Source organism: Poecilia reticulata, linkage group LG17 (genome assembly GCF_000633615.1).
Source record: "Poecilia reticulata strain Guanapo linkage group LG17, Guppy_female_1.0+MT, whole genome shotgun sequence".
In the NCBI taxonomy this organism is placed as follows: Eukaryota; Metazoa; Chordata; class Actinopteri; order Cyprinodontiformes; family Poeciliidae; genus Poecilia; species Poecilia reticulata.
Window position 1 is genome coordinate 20,745,470 of NC_024347.1, and position 16,932 is coordinate 20,762,401.

General features: G+C 38.3%; 1 protein-coding gene across 1 annotated transcript in view; it reads right to left on the reverse strand.

Annotated features, from left to right (window-relative positions):
• The window catches only part of obscnb (obscurin, cytoskeletal calmodulin and titin-interacting RhoGEF b), a 56,238-nt gene that overhangs the window by 31,566 nt on the left and 7,740 nt on the right, over positions 1 to 16,932 (reverse strand). Inside the window, exons 5-33 of the mRNA XM_008434289.2 lie at positions 15,911 to 16,216; positions 15,565 to 15,831; positions 15,345 to 15,451; positions 14,494 to 14,662; positions 14,082 to 14,357; positions 13,712 to 13,993; positions 13,040 to 13,315; positions 12,685 to 12,960; positions 12,276 to 12,557; positions 11,915 to 12,196; positions 10,469 to 10,744; positions 10,118 to 10,387; positions 9,767 to 10,033; positions 9,077 to 9,346; positions 8,704 to 8,970; positions 7,577 to 7,843; positions 7,379 to 7,491; positions 7,130 to 7,283; positions 6,876 to 7,037; positions 6,698 to 6,802; positions 5,630 to 5,896; positions 4,415 to 4,684; positions 4,055 to 4,321; positions 3,705 to 3,971; positions 2,237 to 2,503; positions 1,884 to 2,153; positions 1,472 to 1,741; positions 668 to 934; positions 6 to 196 (exon numbers count right to left, since the gene is read on the reverse strand). Of these exons, the coding sequence (XP_008432511.1) occupies positions 6 to 196; positions 668 to 934; positions 1,472 to 1,741; positions 1,884 to 2,153; positions 2,237 to 2,503; positions 3,705 to 3,971; positions 4,055 to 4,321; positions 4,415 to 4,684; positions 5,630 to 5,896; positions 6,698 to 6,802; positions 6,876 to 7,037; positions 7,130 to 7,283; positions 7,379 to 7,491; positions 7,577 to 7,843; positions 8,704 to 8,970; positions 9,077 to 9,346; positions 9,767 to 10,033; positions 10,118 to 10,387; positions 10,469 to 10,744; positions 11,915 to 12,196; positions 12,276 to 12,557; positions 12,685 to 12,960; positions 13,040 to 13,315; positions 13,712 to 13,993; positions 14,082 to 14,357; positions 14,494 to 14,662; positions 15,345 to 15,451; positions 15,565 to 15,831; positions 15,911 to 16,216 (7,010 nt within the window). The remainder of the gene's footprint in view (positions 1 to 5; positions 197 to 667; positions 935 to 1,471; positions 1,742 to 1,883; positions 2,154 to 2,236; positions 2,504 to 3,704; positions 3,972 to 4,054; positions 4,322 to 4,414; positions 4,685 to 5,629; positions 5,897 to 6,697; positions 6,803 to 6,875; positions 7,038 to 7,129; positions 7,284 to 7,378; positions 7,492 to 7,576; positions 7,844 to 8,703; positions 8,971 to 9,076; positions 9,347 to 9,766; positions 10,034 to 10,117; positions 10,388 to 10,468; positions 10,745 to 11,914; positions 12,197 to 12,275; positions 12,558 to 12,684; positions 12,961 to 13,039; positions 13,316 to 13,711; positions 13,994 to 14,081; positions 14,358 to 14,493; positions 14,663 to 15,344; positions 15,452 to 15,564; positions 15,832 to 15,910; positions 16,217 to 16,932) is intronic.

A 16,932-nucleotide genomic window follows, 5' to 3' on the forward strand; every position in this document is an offset into this window, starting at 1 on the left:
ACCACTTTGTTAATAATGAGTTCATTCACAGAGGCCTTCTGCTTCATCTGGTACTTCTCTCCAGAATTCAGGACTTGTGTTCCCTTCTTCCACTCCACAGAGACTCCAGGTCTGGAGAGCTCACAATGCAAAGTAACACTGGCTCCTTCCTCAACCTCTTGGCTCTCCAACTTTTTCACAAATGTCGTTGGCAATGCTGCACAAGTGGGTTTTATATAACAGCAAAATTTGACACAAATAATAAGAAAACTTCAATGGTTTGGTGTTTTTTGAATAAACTTTCTAAACCTCTGATAAYGAAGACATGAATTCATACCACCACTTTTAGGTTAGCAGAAGTTGTCTGGTCCCCACAAAAACAAGGATAATCTCCCCTCTCTTCACCACTAAATTCACGATTTTAAGAATACAGAGGGTACACCTGAGTCATGTTTTTTCTCTTGGTATAAGATGTTGTGGTCATTTCCTCCACTGGATATTGGAGGCAGCAGGTTTCAGATTAATTAATGTTTTAGTTGGAGAACAAAATAATAAAACTCAATATAGCTTACGAGTCATCCAATGTGAATTAAGAGGGAATGACATTTATTCAATTTTTGTGTTAAGTCAGATTGGGGTGGAATTGAAAGTGAAGTTTTCAGTTCCTTACTTATTCCTAATTGCTCACCTTTCACAGTCACCTTTGCCATGCTTTTCGCAGTGCCCACGTCACATGTGTAGATGTCGGTGTCCTTCTCCTCCAGGTGTTTAATGATGAGAGTTAGGACCTTGTCCTTCTGGGACATCTCGTATTGACCTCCAGCCCTGAGCTCTGTGTGGCCTTTCAGCCACGTCACCGTGGATGGAGTTTGTGCCGTTTCGCAACGTAAGGTCACAGAGGTCCGCTCATCTGCTTGGATGTCCTCAAGCGCTTTGGTGAATTTATGGATCGGTTCTGGTAAAAGTAAAATTGCTACAGTTTAGAGAGTAACAATCATCTCATTGGTTTGTTATATATTTTTGGGGAACACCAATGTTCAATAYATGGGTGGAAAAAGGAAGAAAATTGTCTGATCTAATGTCAGACTATAATTTTTAGCAGCAATGTAATAAACATTGCTGCTAATACTGAATGTTCTTAATAAATTAAATGTAAAACATGTATTTGTGTTTAAAAGTAATGTTATTAACATGTACAAATCTCTACGAGTTCACAGAAAGTAATACTAGGGAAGAAAAAAAGGAGAATCTGAACTTTAAATGTTTAATTATTTTTGCTATTTTTATATTATAGTTTGATATTAAAACTGCTACTGAAAGTGGTTTATTGTGAATATTTCTTCTTTAGAATATTCAGATAATACACATGGAGGATATTTCCAGTTTTATTTCCAGTTTGAAGTAAATAAATAAATAAATACATAGTAAATTGCCCAGAAGTGTCTACATATGTAAAAAGATAGTTCATAAAGTGTATACATTTCTTCCTTACCCTTAATTTCCAGCTTGGCTCTTGTGGTTGCACCTCCAACAACTTCACAGCTGTACTCCCCAGAATCTTCAGCAGACACATTGYGAATGGTCAGCTTCATGAGCTTCTCCTGTTGACTGATCTCATACTTCTTGCTTGTTCTGATGGCTTTACCATCTTTGGCCCAYTTTACTGTAAAACTAGCCTGTGTTACCTCRCAGGCAAAAACAGCATCTTCGCTACACACAACAGAAACATTCTGAAGCCCARTTGATAGAGATGAAGCTTTTCCTGTGCCATGGAAACACAATGTTTAGATGACTTATTTTGGTATGTGTGCCTCTATTTTAATCACCAATTCTAAATAGCAATTGAACACAGATGGAGATGTGAGAACTATTCTGATACATTCAAAATTTATGAAGTGACTTACCTTCAACTTTTAGTGTCGCTTTGGAGCTCAGGTCTTTAATGCTGAAGACCACCTCACCAGCATCAGCAGGGGTCACATCCTTCAGGGTCAGAGTATACTTTCGCCCCTGACTGGAGATCTTATAGCGACCTCCGTTTTTAGCGGCTTTGCCATTAACGGACCACAAGCAGTCATCAATGCTCTCGCGTGACAGAATGCACTCAAAGCTGCATGTGTCTCCTTCATTCACCACAGCAGATTTCAGTTTTTTTGTGATGCCGATACCAATTTCTAGGATAGGAAAGAAAGAGCTTTTGTTTTTTGGGGGGGGTTTTCACTTTAACTCTAAATTGCTTACCTAAAAGGGTACTCACCTCTTACAGTGACCTTTGCCTTTGTGACTTCTTTGCCAAGATCACAACTGTATTCTCCAGCATCTTCCTTGGTCACATCCTTAACAATCAGGCCCAAAGACTTGCCCGTGTGAAGGAGCTCATATTTTGGTCCAGCTTTTAACACTTTATCCTCTTTTCTCCATATTGGAGAAACTCTTGGCTTGTTTGCTTCACATGTCAAAGTTATCATGCCTTTCTCCTCTCCTGTGACATCGTCTAGTGACTTGAGGAACACTGCTTGTTTCTCTGCAGGTTAAGAAAGGTGGGAGAAACAAACAGCCAGATTTATTTCTACACACTACAAGAAGATGAAGTCCAAACACTAGCAATTATGTTCACCCTAATTACATACAGTGGCTTCAGAAGCATTCATACCCATTGAACTTTGCCACATTTTGTCATCTCACAACCATAAACTTTAATWTTTTTTTTACAGGGATTTAATTTTAGGATTCCACAAAGTGGAAGCAAATGAGGCAATATATATAAGTATAGCATGCATTTGTAATAAGCCTTCAGCCACCGAGCATGAGAATGAGGATGAGTGTGAGAGCAGAGCAGTGAAAGGAAGAAAACAAGTGGAGAGCAGAGAGCAGGCCGTCACTCCATGGGAGGTCTTGGAGGCTCTTCTGATTCACTAAAAAGCATCGGCTCTTATAGCTGATGCTTTTGAAATGACCCATCACTATTGGATGGAGAGCAACAATCAAAAATAAATTTAAATCTTGTCTTGCCACAAACTCTAAATGTAATATAGGTTTGGACTTTAAGTAGGCTGTTATAACATTACAGGAACACTTCCATGCCTCTCTCACACTTATGACTTATTTCAACACTAACCTTCTCCTTGCCACTTTCATGACAASATTTTTGAGATGTACAGCTCTTAGCTGTCCTCTCAACAGATTCTCCCACCTAACCTTTACATCTTTTCCAGAGTTACCATAGGCCCCTTGTCTGCTCCTCTGATTAGAGTTCATCTTGTTTGACAGATGAGGTTAGGCAGATGGTCATGTTTAGGTAAGTGCAATACTCTTTCCATTGTCAAAATGGATTAAACAGAACTTCACCAGAAACTCAAAGCTTGGGGTATTGCTTCTGTATCCGTCTCTTATGTCTTAATGATGCGAGAAACCAGCTCCATATATACTGAGTTTATATTGCACACAGGTCTATTTACCTCTATTTACCTCAATTTGTTAAACTGGAATTTATTTAGGAATACTAGAGTAAAATACAAAAATACTTTGTGTTGGTCTATCACATAAAATCCCAGGAAAATTTATAGACTCATGTGGTTGCAATGTGACAAAATTTCACAAAGTTCCAAAATACTTTGAATACTTTTGCAAGGCCCTGCAATTATATGTTTTTGAGCATTAAATTAATTTAGGCAACCAGGAAGTTTGAGGCCRGTTATTAAAAGACAGCGAATGGCATTGCTTACCTTTAACCTTCAGTGTGACAGATTCTTTCACTTTGCGTACTTGAAAGGTGATAGTTCCTCCATCCTGAGGAGCCAAGTTCTTCAGCGTGAGTTTGTGGACCTTGCCCTCATGTGTGATGGTGTTCACCTCATTGGTGAACAGGACCTTCTCATTCAGAAGCCACTGTGCATCTTCATCAGGGTAGTTGATCTCACATGTGAACATTGCATCGCTGTCTTCATCAACCTCTGTGTCAGYTAGGTGCTTGGTGATCTTTATTTCTCGAACTGAGAAGTTAAAACAGGAAAGTAGTTTTAATGTAAACATAAGTTATGTGAGTATGCAGTTTTCCATCAAATATAAATCATACCTTCTACAGTTAARGTYCCTTTGGTTTCAGCAGGACCTGACTGACAGCGGTACTCCCCACTGTCTTCTTCAGTCAACTTTTGAACAGTAAGTTGAGCCCTTGCAGCATCTTGTCTTATGTTGTATTTATCTGACACTGCCAGAAGAACCTGACCTTTGAACCACTTCACTTCTTTAGGTGTGGCAGAAAATTTGCAAGCAAGTGCAGCAGAGCTTTTTTCATTTGCCTTTACATCTTTGATATGCTCAGTGATCTCAAGTGGGCGCTCTAAACATACAGAAAAGTATATGATAACAACAGCATTAATGCAGAAAACAAAATATACCCAATTGTTGTRTGAGCTTGAAAAAAAGTATTCACCTTTGACTGCGAGCTGAGCAAGAGATTTGCTTTTCCCTGCAGTGAATTGAACTGGTCCAGTCATTGACGCTTTGGTCTTTTTAAAAGTGAGACGATGCATGGTGCCTTCTTTCTCCATCTCAACATCAACACCCTCCTGCACAGGAACTCCACTCAAAGTCCAAATCGGAGGTTTCACTAATTCCATACTGACTTCAACTTCAAAAACAGCTGCAAAAGGTTCCGTCACCTCGACTGAACTGAGTTCCCGTACGATACTGATGGACTGTTCTGTAAGAATCACAAAAAGATCAAAGTAAGAAACGACAAATGGCATCCATTATTCTCAAGGTAACAGRTATTTGTATAATGTTTTATTAGTTATATGATCCAAGAATGGCATTCATGTAATTTGACTAGCACAAAAACAATAATCAAAATKTAATTTATTAACATTTGCCCAATAACCACATATCTAAAAAGTCAYTTGGCTGTTTGTCTTTACTCTCAGATATTTTGCTGATCTTTTGAGTAAGAATTTATTTTGGAAACTTTGCAACAGATATCTGGTCAGGAGAGAGCAGTCCACTTTTTCCCAATTTAGAACCATGTCCTTAGAGTTAGACGAGCTGACTCTCAACCATACACCTAATGTTCAGCTGTGAACCACTCCACTGCCCGCWAATGGTCATGAAATGAACTTACCATCACAACCACATCATTCGCAAATGGTAAAAAAAAATCGATCGAGGAGCAAGGTTTGGTAATAACCATGGTATTCCTTTAAGTTCTTATATCTTTGAATCTTTGATCTATTGATAATGTTTTACTGTCATCACAATTAATCTAGAGCTATTAAAAACRTACATATTTGGAGCAAATACATTTCTTGTAATGAATCACACTTACRCTTAAATCCATGAATACCTTCTTTTGTGGTCCTAATCACTTAGACAAATTACATAGATGTTATCGGCAGTAGCATTTAAAACTTTTCGATCGGTTTATAGGATAAAAAAGTTAATTGATCTTAATAAATTAGTAGGTGAGATTGGTTACAAGAAGAAACAAAATACMAATTGGTAAATGTCCACGTTTTATCCCATTAGTAGATTATTTCACACTGATAAATAGATCWATGCCTCATTGACTCTCAATCTTATGGCTTGTTTTGTGGGTGTATCTATTCATAGCAAAACTAAGTGTACAAGTATTCTTTGTCATCTTCCGTTTTACCTTCCACAAGCACTTTACAGGATGTCTTGTCATCTGTAGCATCACAGGTATACATATCTTCATCACCAGAATCCACGTCATTGATGGTGAGCTTTCGATACACATCTTCACCTTTGATCTCGTACTTTTTGCTGGCTTTGATCTCCATCTTGTTCTTGAACCACTTCACTTTTGCACTGGCACGTGACACTTGGCATTCAAGATGAGCACGGTGCTTATACATCGCTATCTTATCCCTGAGTTTCTTCACAAACTTGACAGGCAGTTCTATAGTAACATGAACATGGCGTGATTGTAGACTAGTAATTGTGTCTCAAAAAAGGCCTATCAGTGCAACAGGTCTTATTATAGCTCTTGCTAAAGCACATGATAGGAAGGCCATTGCTCAATAATTCTGCCAAAGCCAGAGAAAGCAGAGGTAGATATTATGGCAATGGAACACAAAAGCAAAGCTATAACATAACAATGCCAGATAAAATCCATAAATTGATGCAACTCAAGGTAACTTTGACTGTTTCCCACAATTTACATTGAAGCTGAATAAATTTTGAATATACAATGTGATCATTGGCAGCAAAAAGTCAAAATTACTGAGTAATYACACAATTGCCTACACCAGTTATGCCAAAATATCAGGCTAAAATTCTGATGCAAAAAAAAAAAAAAAACACCAAGTTTGATTCTCGATGAAACGTATTTAGGGTGCCATCGGGCCTCAATGAGGAATAAAAACCTAAATGCAACTTGCAATTTAATCCTATCAAATTAAAACCAGTCAGAATGATGCAATGCGTTTCCTATTTTTTAGATAAATATACATCTAGTAAGTATGTGAAGATKTAATCTTAATATTGTATGYTGCGTAAAATAAGATTATGAAAATAAAATTGCAGTAGCCAGTGTGTAGATTTAGAGGAAGCAATGCTTACAATATGCAGATCAGTATGGCATTCATACCATCAATCCACGATCAATCCAATTGCAAGACTATGGAAGGTTATTGACTTCATGCCATTCTCCATTCAGCATTTGAAAAATTAATGAATATTCAAAAAAACAACTGCTCACCTTTCACTTTAAGTTTTGCAGCTGAAGACGCTTTTTCAGCTGTAAATCGAATTTCACCCATGTCTTCAGGAGTTACAGATTTAAACAGCAGTACATACGTTCTGCCTGGAAGAGGATAAAACATTTTCAAATAAAAACATAAAAGTTCTTATCATTTTAAGTTTTTTAAAATCCTTACCCTCTTGTCTCATCTTGACATTTTCGCTGGCTTTAATTTTAGCATTTCCTCTGAACCACTGGTACTCCACGTCGTCATGAGAGACTTCACAGGTAAACGAAGCACTCTCCTTCTCCACCGCTTCCACATCTTCTAGCTTCTTAACAATCTTGATATCTCTGGCTACAGAAACCAAATTAAGAATGTATTTCATTAGAACAATTAAAAAAAAGCACACTTTGACTGGTTTAATAAATGTGCAGGTAATTAATCACCTTGCACAGTGAGCTTAGCAGAGGTGTTATCATCAGTTGTGCGACAGATGTAAGTGCCYCCATCTTCAGGCGTGCATTTGTTGATAACTAATGAGCGCTTTCGGCCCAAGGAATGAATAGCAATGTTCTTTGTTGGCTTCAGTTCAACATCATCCTGCAGAATTGTTGTTGTTTTCAAAATGTTATTATTATTATTTTTGAACAGGATATTTTTATTTTGCTTATATAGATGAACAAGTAACTTTTCACCTTGAGCCATTTAACTTCTGCGTTGTTTCTAGACACTTCACATTCAAATGTTGCCTTTTCCTTCTCAGGAACATTGATGTCCATTATGGGTTTGGAGATCATAGCAAGAGGTTCTGTATGATTAGCACATTTAAGTAAAAAAARAAATGGCAATGTTCAGRCAATTCCCCAGTAGAACAAATAATCAGCAGAATTTACCTGTGACAATCAGTTTGCTTGAGGTATGGACTCCCTCTGCTTGAAAGGAAATAGTCCCAGCATCCTCTCTCTTCAGATTGGAAAGCGTCAGGGTATGCTTTTTTCCCACGGTCGTGATGCRGCAGTTTGCCCCTGACCTTAACTTGGCCCCATCTCTGGTCCACGAGCCTTCAACATCAGCTTGACTCAGCTCCACTTCAAGAGTCACTGTCTCCGTTTCATGAGCTTTTGTGTCTGTTAGAGATTTTATTACCTGAATCTTCTTCACTGAAGGGGAAAACAGCATTTAGTGAAAAAAGTTGGAGAATAATAGAAACAGCTTTTGATAAAATTTCACTGCATTAGGTCTTTTTGTCACATGTCTTTGATAAACAAAGTCAGATTTGARGCATAGGCAAAGAGTGAGTCTTGATTTATTTTTCATGATTTTTGGCTGAAATTCTGACATACTAGATATAAATTTCTGGACAAATTTCTGAAKGACTGGTCACAYTCACTTTTGGAGGATTTACTACATTTAACATGCCTTCAAATATTTTCTTCATAACTCAACTGCTTCTGAATTGATGGCAAAAGTTGAATCTAGAGAGTTTGTCAAAATGGTTATGACAGCAGGTGTTGGAGATCACCTGCTGTCATAACAGCAGGTGATCTTCCCTCCTTTGAAGCAATCATGGTTGACCAAAGAAGAATGTTTCAAGCACCACTCTCTTTAAAGTGAACCATCTGCCCTGCTAATTCAGTCGGAATGACAAATGATATGTCCTTTTATAACATTTTGCCCTGAGTTGATTATAAGATTATTGAAGAATGAGAAGATGACGTTTAAGGTCAGAAGCACAGATTTTTTTTTTTTAATACCGATCAATACTTCTCATCATTCTACATAGCAACCTGGACTAAATATAAACCACCACCATAACAGCTGAAACTGTAAAACTACATTTCTGTCAATCAGAAAAAATTTGACGTGWAGTGAACAAAATCCTGTGAATCGTAAATGCTAACCAAACGTCTATACACAATAGGGAAAAGCATTCTGTTACTGTGGTTCGAGAGTTGTATGTAGCACCAGACATGCATATTGTATTAGTCTCTCCAAAAACATTAATAGGGATTATTCTTACTCTCAACAGTGAGTTTTGCTTGAGTCTTGTCATCCAGAGTCTCACAAGAGTATATCCCGCGGTCAGAATAAGTTACTCTCTTGAAAATTARAGCCTGCTTTGCTCCTTCGACTCGGATCTCTATGTTTCCTGCGGGCTGCACAACAACACTGTTCTTCATCCACTTGACTTCATCTGAAGGCTTACTCAGCACTACTTCCAGTTTCACTTCATTCTCTTCTTCCACTGTCATATTTTCCAGCTTTTTCTTAAAAGTGACAGGTTCACCTGGGAAAAGCAGACGTGGTGATTTACACATATTTTGTATTTTTGGAAATTGAAAATGAACTAAAGTAAAAATGACAGCTATTGCAGAAAACATTTCTAAGCTTACGCTGAACTTGAAGAGTTGCTTTGCAGCTTTTGCCTTCTGCATCAACACTAACTTCTCCTGCATCTTTCTGTGTGACTGAAGTGATGGTCAGTGCGAAGCTACCACCTCCGTGCTCAGGTTTGTACTTGGGCCCAGCAGTGACGGGTATATTGTTGTGGAACCACCGAACATTGACGTCAGCCGGAGTGACCGCACATTTGAAAATGGCGTCCTTTCCCTCCATTGCGGCAACGTTGTTCAGTTTAGTGGTCAACCTCACGAGTCTTGGAGCTGAAAAGAATGAAGCCAGTTTTTAAGATKCAATCAGGCRTTTTCACTAACAGGTGTACACTGACTATAAAAACACATAATGACATAAGAAACATAGATTCTACAGCACTATTTACAAAAATACAAAGTTTGTAAAGAATTTAATGAAAATTAAAATACCTTTCTGTGTATTTAGGTCAGTGAAATAAGAGGTGCAAGAAYGGTACGGAYCTGCTGATGTTAGTAAATATTAAGGTCCAAGACTGTTCTGGTCTTATTCACAAAAAAACATAACTCTTTAAAGGTACATTGGATGCTTTTATATGTTTTATGGTGGACAAACGTCCATAAAATCCATTCAAGGTTCTCATTTATGGCTCGAATATTTTGGCACAGTTGTAAAGATTGCAAGTGTATATGTAAATTTTCAGATTTAATTACCTTTAGAAGTTATTTTAGCAGAGGTCTTGTCATTTTTACACACACAGCTGTATTCCCCTTCATCTTCTTTAGTGACTGCTGTTACAGTGAGGATCCTTTTAGCTCCATCTGTTCTGACACAGTGCCTGTTTCCAGGTTTAATTTCACGGCCCTGGTGCTGCCAGAGAACATCCCCTGAGGCCTGATTTAGCTCACAAATTAGGCTGAGTGTTCCTCCTAACTCCACTGTAGCAGCTTTCAAAGGAACAACAAACTTCAAAGCTGAATCTGAAATGAAAGCATGGGATAACAGGGGAAAAGAAAGTTAAACATCGGCAGAAGCAGATGCAGAAATAGTTTTATTTGACCTACCTTTAACCTGAACTTTGAATTCCACTTTGTCATCTGGAGTTTGACAGGAGTAYGTTCCGCTGTCTTTGGTCTCTGCCGATTTCAGTGTCAAAGTGCGAGAAAGCCCATCTTTTTGTATTTCCCACTTGCTGCTCTCCTTTATCTCCACGCCATCCCTGAACCACTTCACATTACCAACTTCTGTGTTCACTTCAGCCGTTAAAACAACTCTTTCACTTGCTTCAACAACAAATGTATCCTTGGTAGGCTTCTTAAACTTCACAGCCATGTCTACAGGACACAATTTTTTWAAGTGTTTTGTTATAGAACATAATCTCTGCAGTTAAAACTTTATTTGTAATATACTGGTACCTGTCAATTKCAGCTTGAAGACCAGCTTATCRCTTCCAGATTCACAGGTATATTCTCCAGCATCTTTCTTCTCCATTCYKTCTATTACCAGCTCACKGRTCTTGCCCTTTGATTCCATGTGRATCCCCTTACTCGAAGTGAGAACCTTTCCATCCTTGAACCATTTCACCTCCATTTTGGAGTCTAAAACTTCACAACTTAGAGTGGCTTTCTGAGAGAGAGCAGCTTTCACTTCTCTCTGAACTAATTCCTTGCTAGAGAAGACAGTTGTAGTTTCTAAAGAACAAAAGAAATATGTGTCATAAACATTTCAGTTYATCTGATTAACATAAGTTGGATTTTTCAGCTGGAAACACACAAAGGATCCAGCTGGGGACTGGTACTGGACAATGTGTCAGCTAAGTTGACCTTGACTAGTAGATAGCTAGAAAGTCAAAAATGTTATCTTTTCTCAATCGGTGAGCGTAACACACCTAATCTCTGTTACTGAGCAAAGACGATTCCGAGTTAAGCATTTTAGAATTAGTGTGTCAGATGAAGTATAAAGATGTAAGAGGCTATATGACAGAAAACTGTATTTTCTATGACATGTCTGCAACTCACGTCGACATGTTGGTCAACCCACATATCAACTCACTTTTACTCACTTTTTATAAAAGTCAGAGAGAGTGACATTTTCAGAATGTAATAGGAAGGCTGAATAAGATACAGTCATTACACTGTTTAATCCATCTGAACTATCAAACTCTGTATGTCTGTCGTGGAAAACGCTACATTTGGAAATGCTGGGAGCCTTTTGAGAACGTAAGGATGTACGTTCTGTTGAAAATATAAAGTAGACAACCTTTTTGCAAAGCTAATATGCTAACCACACTAACTGCTAATGCTAGACTTTATTTTTACACCGTTTTCTTTTTCTTTGAAGCMTTAAARCACTGTTTCAGAGTGACTGTTGTTAAACACACATGATTTGTGCTGTGGCTTCTGCTCCTAATGTAAACAATTAAGATCCGTTAATGTGAAAGGCGAAAAAAATATAATTCTTTAAAAGTTGTTMTTGCAGATCTTTTATTGGATTAATCTTTAAAGACAATTTGTCAAAAATCGGCAATCAGCAAGTCAAAGCTTCATTAAAAAAGTTTGAAGTGGGAAATACAAAGTTAAAAAATCTCCTACAAAAATKTTGAATCAGCACTTCTACTTTCAGTCACTGTAAACAAACTTTTTACTTGTTCATATAGGATTTTCACACTTGTTCATGCCGACTCAGTCCAGTTTGGAAGTCGCTTACTTTGTGTTCTTTGTCTTTTATTTTGAACCCTTCAAAAAAACTGCTAACAAAAGGTCCGAGCAATAGAATGTTTCAGAAAAGCAAAGCTGTGAAATAAATCCAGTRTAATGGTATATGCCTACAACAGAAAGAAGTATTGTTTTCTTTTCTCCTACCTGCCACATGAATCTTAAAAGCCAACTTCTCAGTCCCGGCCTCACAGATGTATTCTCCAGCATCCTTCTTCTCTACACTGTCAATCATCAGCTGGCGACTCTTGCCTTTTGACTCTGTGTGTATGGTTTTGCTGGATTTCAGCAGCTTACCATCCTTGTACCATTTCACCTCTGTCTTTGCATCAGCAACCTCGCAACTCAGAGAGGCTTTCTGCGACAGAGTGGCTTTCACCTCCTTTTGGACAGATTCCTTGTTGAAGAAGACTGACTTAAGCTGGGTCTCTGTAAAAATAATAATGGAAAACATCTTGAAGCTGCAACTTAGGTGTATGAAACATTGRTGTATAAAAAACCGCCTTACCTTCAACMTGCAACTTAAAGGCCAGCTTTTCAGACCCAGCCTCACAAATATACTCTCCTGCATCTTTTCTGTCYACGCTTTCAATCACCAGCTGGCGAATCTTGCCTTTTGATTCGGTGTGGATTGTTTTGGTTGAAGTGAGCAGCTTGCCATCTTTGTGCCATTTCACCTCTGTCTTCACGTCCGCTACCTCACAGCTGAGGGTGGCCTTCTGGGAAAGAGAGGCTTTCACTTCTTTCTGCACAGAATCCTTTTTGTAGAAGGCAGACTGGGCCTGCACGTCTGTGTGAAGTAGGAATATATGACTTTGTTATCAATAAYCTACTTTTTAGTATCATTTCCTACAGTTTCTGTACAATAAACTGTATTGTATTGACCATCTACGTGTCMGTTTARCTCTGGATCCTACCTTCCACTTGGAGTTTGAAGGAAAGCTTTTCCGCACCAGCCTCACAGATRTATTCTCCAGCATCTTTCTTCTCCAGGCTCTCTATCACAACCTGCCGACTTCTGCCTTTTGACTCTGTATGTACCGTCTTACTAGAAGTGAGCAGCTTGCCATYTTTGTACCACTTAACCTCTGTCTTGGTATCAGACACCTCACAGCTGAGCGTAGCTTTCTGAGACACAGTGGCTTTGATATCCTTCTGAACCGACTCCTTGTTGAAGAAGGTTGACTGGGCCTCTGATTAAACAGTCATGAAAAAAWACATATCAGTAACTTCTCCTTAACAGTCCGATTTATATGTGCCAAACATTTTTACCTGCCACATTGATCTTAAAACTCATCTTTTCAGACCCAGCCTCACAGATGTATTCTCCTGCATCTTTCTTCTCCACACTGTCAATCACCAGTTGGCGGTTCTTGSCTTTTGATTCAGTTTGAACCGTTTTGCTGGAAGTCAGGAGTTTGCCATCTTTGTACCATTTCACCTCTGTCTTCACGTCTGCTACCTCACAGCTGAGGGTGGTTTTCTGTGAGAGAGTGGCTTTCACCTCCCTCTGTACTAACTCCTTGTTGCAGAAAGCAGGCAGAGCCTCTGAAAGTAAAGCCAATAAAAAATKCAGTATTGGTATGAATAATAAATACAGTACAATTTCAAAAGTTAAAACCGAACGGTTCTTTTTTAACATCAACATGTGATGACCTTTAGAACATCATTACATGAAACCATTAAGACCTAATTCTGATGCAACATCTGTGCGGAACTAAAAATACTAAAAAAAAGGAAGGAATTGTGGGCAAAGTAAGTAAGTAAGTAAGTAACTAAAAATACTAAAAAAAGGAAAGAATTGTGGGCAAAGTAAGTAAGTAAGTAAGTAAATAAGTAAGTTATTTGGGATCAGCAAATAGCTGGTCTTACATGTCAAAACATCCTAATCAGGACAACTTCAGTGAAAACCATATTTCAAAGTAACTGGTTCAGCCTTCCTACCTGATACAATTATCTTGAAGACCAGTTTATCCCCTCCAGCTTCACAGGTGTACTCTCCAGCATCAGTCTTCTCGATGTTTTCAATCACMAGCTGACGGGTGCTACCCTTGGTCTCCAAGCGTATTCTCTTACTTGACTCCAGCACCTTTCCATCTTTGTACCATTTCACCTCCGTCTTAGTGTCTGACACATCACAGCTAAGTGTTGATTTCTGGCTGAGGACGGCTTTGACGTCYCTCTGAACTGACTCTTTATTGGAGAATGCAGCTACTGCTTGGGTTTCTGASAATAAAAACAAAATGATCTCAAATTTGAAGCACCTGCATGACAACAATTTACATCATGTTACAAGAAGAAATATTAGTTTTACCTTTTATCTTGACATGGAATGTGACTTTATCAGCTGCTGTTTCACAAGAATAATATCCTTCATCATTTTTCTTGGCACTTTTAATGATAAGTTTCCTTTGGGTCCCTTTGGAGATGATAGTTGTTCTTTGGTCCTCACTAATTTCAACTTTATCTTTTTTCCATACAACAACRGCACTTGCAGAAGACACCTCACAGGTCAGCTCAAGATCTCCTTTAAGGGATGATGACATTCCCATGGGGCCTCTGGCTTTATTGAGAAATTTGGCAGGTTCATCTAAGCAGAAGTAGAATAAAACGAAATTAATTCCAGTAAATGTAGTCGATGRTTACCGAAACAAAGCTTTTAACCCAGGATGTTATGTGTCCATTAGTGCAAYGTTATAACCACTTTAAAGTTCTAATTCACTTACCTTTCAGTGTCAGCTGAAYTGACATCCTATCCTCAGATAAGACACACTCATAAAGACCCACATCTTCCTCTGTAACATTGTGAACCATCARGATTCTCTTACGATCTCTTATAATGGATTCATACTTCTTCCCCATTTTCACCTCTCGCCCATTCTTCAACCAAGATACCTGAARAACCAAACAGTMCAGTTTACCAAAACGCATTATCTAATTTTAAGATCTCTAACAGCACTCACAACACTGAATTAGCCTTTTCTTCCCATTAGCACTGACCAGAATCCATAAAGGCATTAACACAGCATAAAGTYACCACCTCATATAGTGGTGTGTATGCTGGCTAATAGTGTGATGACAGTAAGTTTGTAGCTGTGCCTTTCTATTTTCAAATAATGAACTTGAAGTGCACCGAATGAAATGTAAAACCAAGGGCTACTGTTTTCTAATCCAATCTTGCTTTAAGCCTCSTGCCTGGTGTGTTCCTTGGTCTTCTTAAAGCTGTTAGAAGCCTTCACTAAGAAGTTGTATATACAGAGAATTATTGGTAATCTCTTTTATACWAACTAGTTGACTTCTGATGGATATTGGTTGCACTGGATTTTAATTTAAGGTATCATCAAAAAGGGGRCTGATTACATTTGCACACCAGATCTTTCAGAGTTTTAGTTTTCCAAAATGTCTCTAATTTCACAGTCATGTTCTGGCTTCTGCTGGCTACATGACTAAATCTGAAAAGGTCTGAGGAGGAACCGCAAGGCTCTGTAAGAGGATACCTTACTTTCTCCAACAGGATTTATTTTTTTAAATATKAAAATGGTCAAAGTGGTGAATATAAGATGTTTTGCACACAAACCTGAGTTTCGTAGTCTGACACTTCAGCACTCAGTTGAGCCGTCTCTTGGACRCTGCAGGTTACAACCTCTGGATGGTCGGACTTGTTGGTGAACCTGATAGGGGGTGCTATAGCACATTTTTGTACTTAAAATGCGTGACTGAGTAAAAAATAAAGCTTGAGAAAACAGATTACTCTTATAAAATCTAAATGCAGAAAATAATTTTTTTAAACGACATACCCTTCACAGATAGGATGCAACTGCTCTGAGAACCTCCACCCACAAACTTGATTTCGGTTCCATTCATTTCAATGGTCACGACACGAATGAGCARTGTGTGAATGTTCTTAGATTTGGTGATRAGATATTCTGATCCACTCCGCAGGAGGCGTCCATTTAGGGACCAGAAACCTGAACAAACAGCCGACAACTCCACAGAGATGGAGAATTCCTCTCCAGAGACTGCAGAGCTGTCCATCAGGCCCTTYCTGATTTCTGCAGTGGGTTCTGGATAAGAAAGACAAGCAAAGTATTTTTAAAAAACAAAACACAGAAAACAGATACTTTTCAAAAATATAAGACTTACCAAGGTAGAAGCTGCCAGGTACTTCCAGAAAGGGACTCTGGCCAAAGTCATTTGTGGCAGAAATACGGAACTGGTAGCTAGCTTCCTCTGCAAAACTGCTTATGGTGATCTCTGTGGTTGTGAGGATTTCTCCAGCATTGCATCTCTGCCAGGTAGAAGCACCAACCTTCCTCCTCTCCACGATGTATCCTTTTATGGGTACGGGACGATCACTGTCAGGGGGAGACCAATGAATGGTGATGGACGAGTCAGTCTTGTTCTGCACCACAGCATCGACTGGGGGATCAGGAGGATGCTTCCTGGGAGCTACAGTAGGGAAAAAAACAGTTGAAGATGTTCCTTTGAGTGCAATAAATTTTCATCTTCTCTTTTTTCTTACATGACTATTGACAGGTGTTACTCCAAGGTTGTATGGCCTACCATTATTTATGATAGTTCATCTAATATCTAACTTACAACATTGTTTATGTAGCATCAATCTGACATTAAGAATAGTATCATAGTATCAACATCGAATAAAATGTTTTGATGAAATCACAAAATTAAAACAATAGGCATAAATGTACATGCATTATTTACTTAATTACAAGTTGTTCTACATACATCCTATAAGTCAATTCACATGAAACTTAGACTAATAGAACTTGAAGTAACATACTTGAAATGTCATATGATTTATACTTTTTAGCTCTTTTTTGTCTTTTACAACTCAAAAGTTTACATTTTTAAACTCTTGAGAGCCCTTTTTTTGTGTGGGGTCCATGATGAACCTTAATGCTGTTACCTCCATCATATCTCAATAGCCCACTATGTCTTCAGACATCTATTTATAAACGCATTATTTGTTTCATGTATATATACATATATTGCGATTTTTTTTGGCATAGATATTAAAGCCATGACAAATTTGGTTTTAGGTTAGACATGCTGGGAATGCAGATTAAAGGACATTGCAGGTAAAGGGCTCTTGGAATAAGTGGAGGCAGAACTAGGTGCTCACCAAAGCCAACCTTTCAATATTT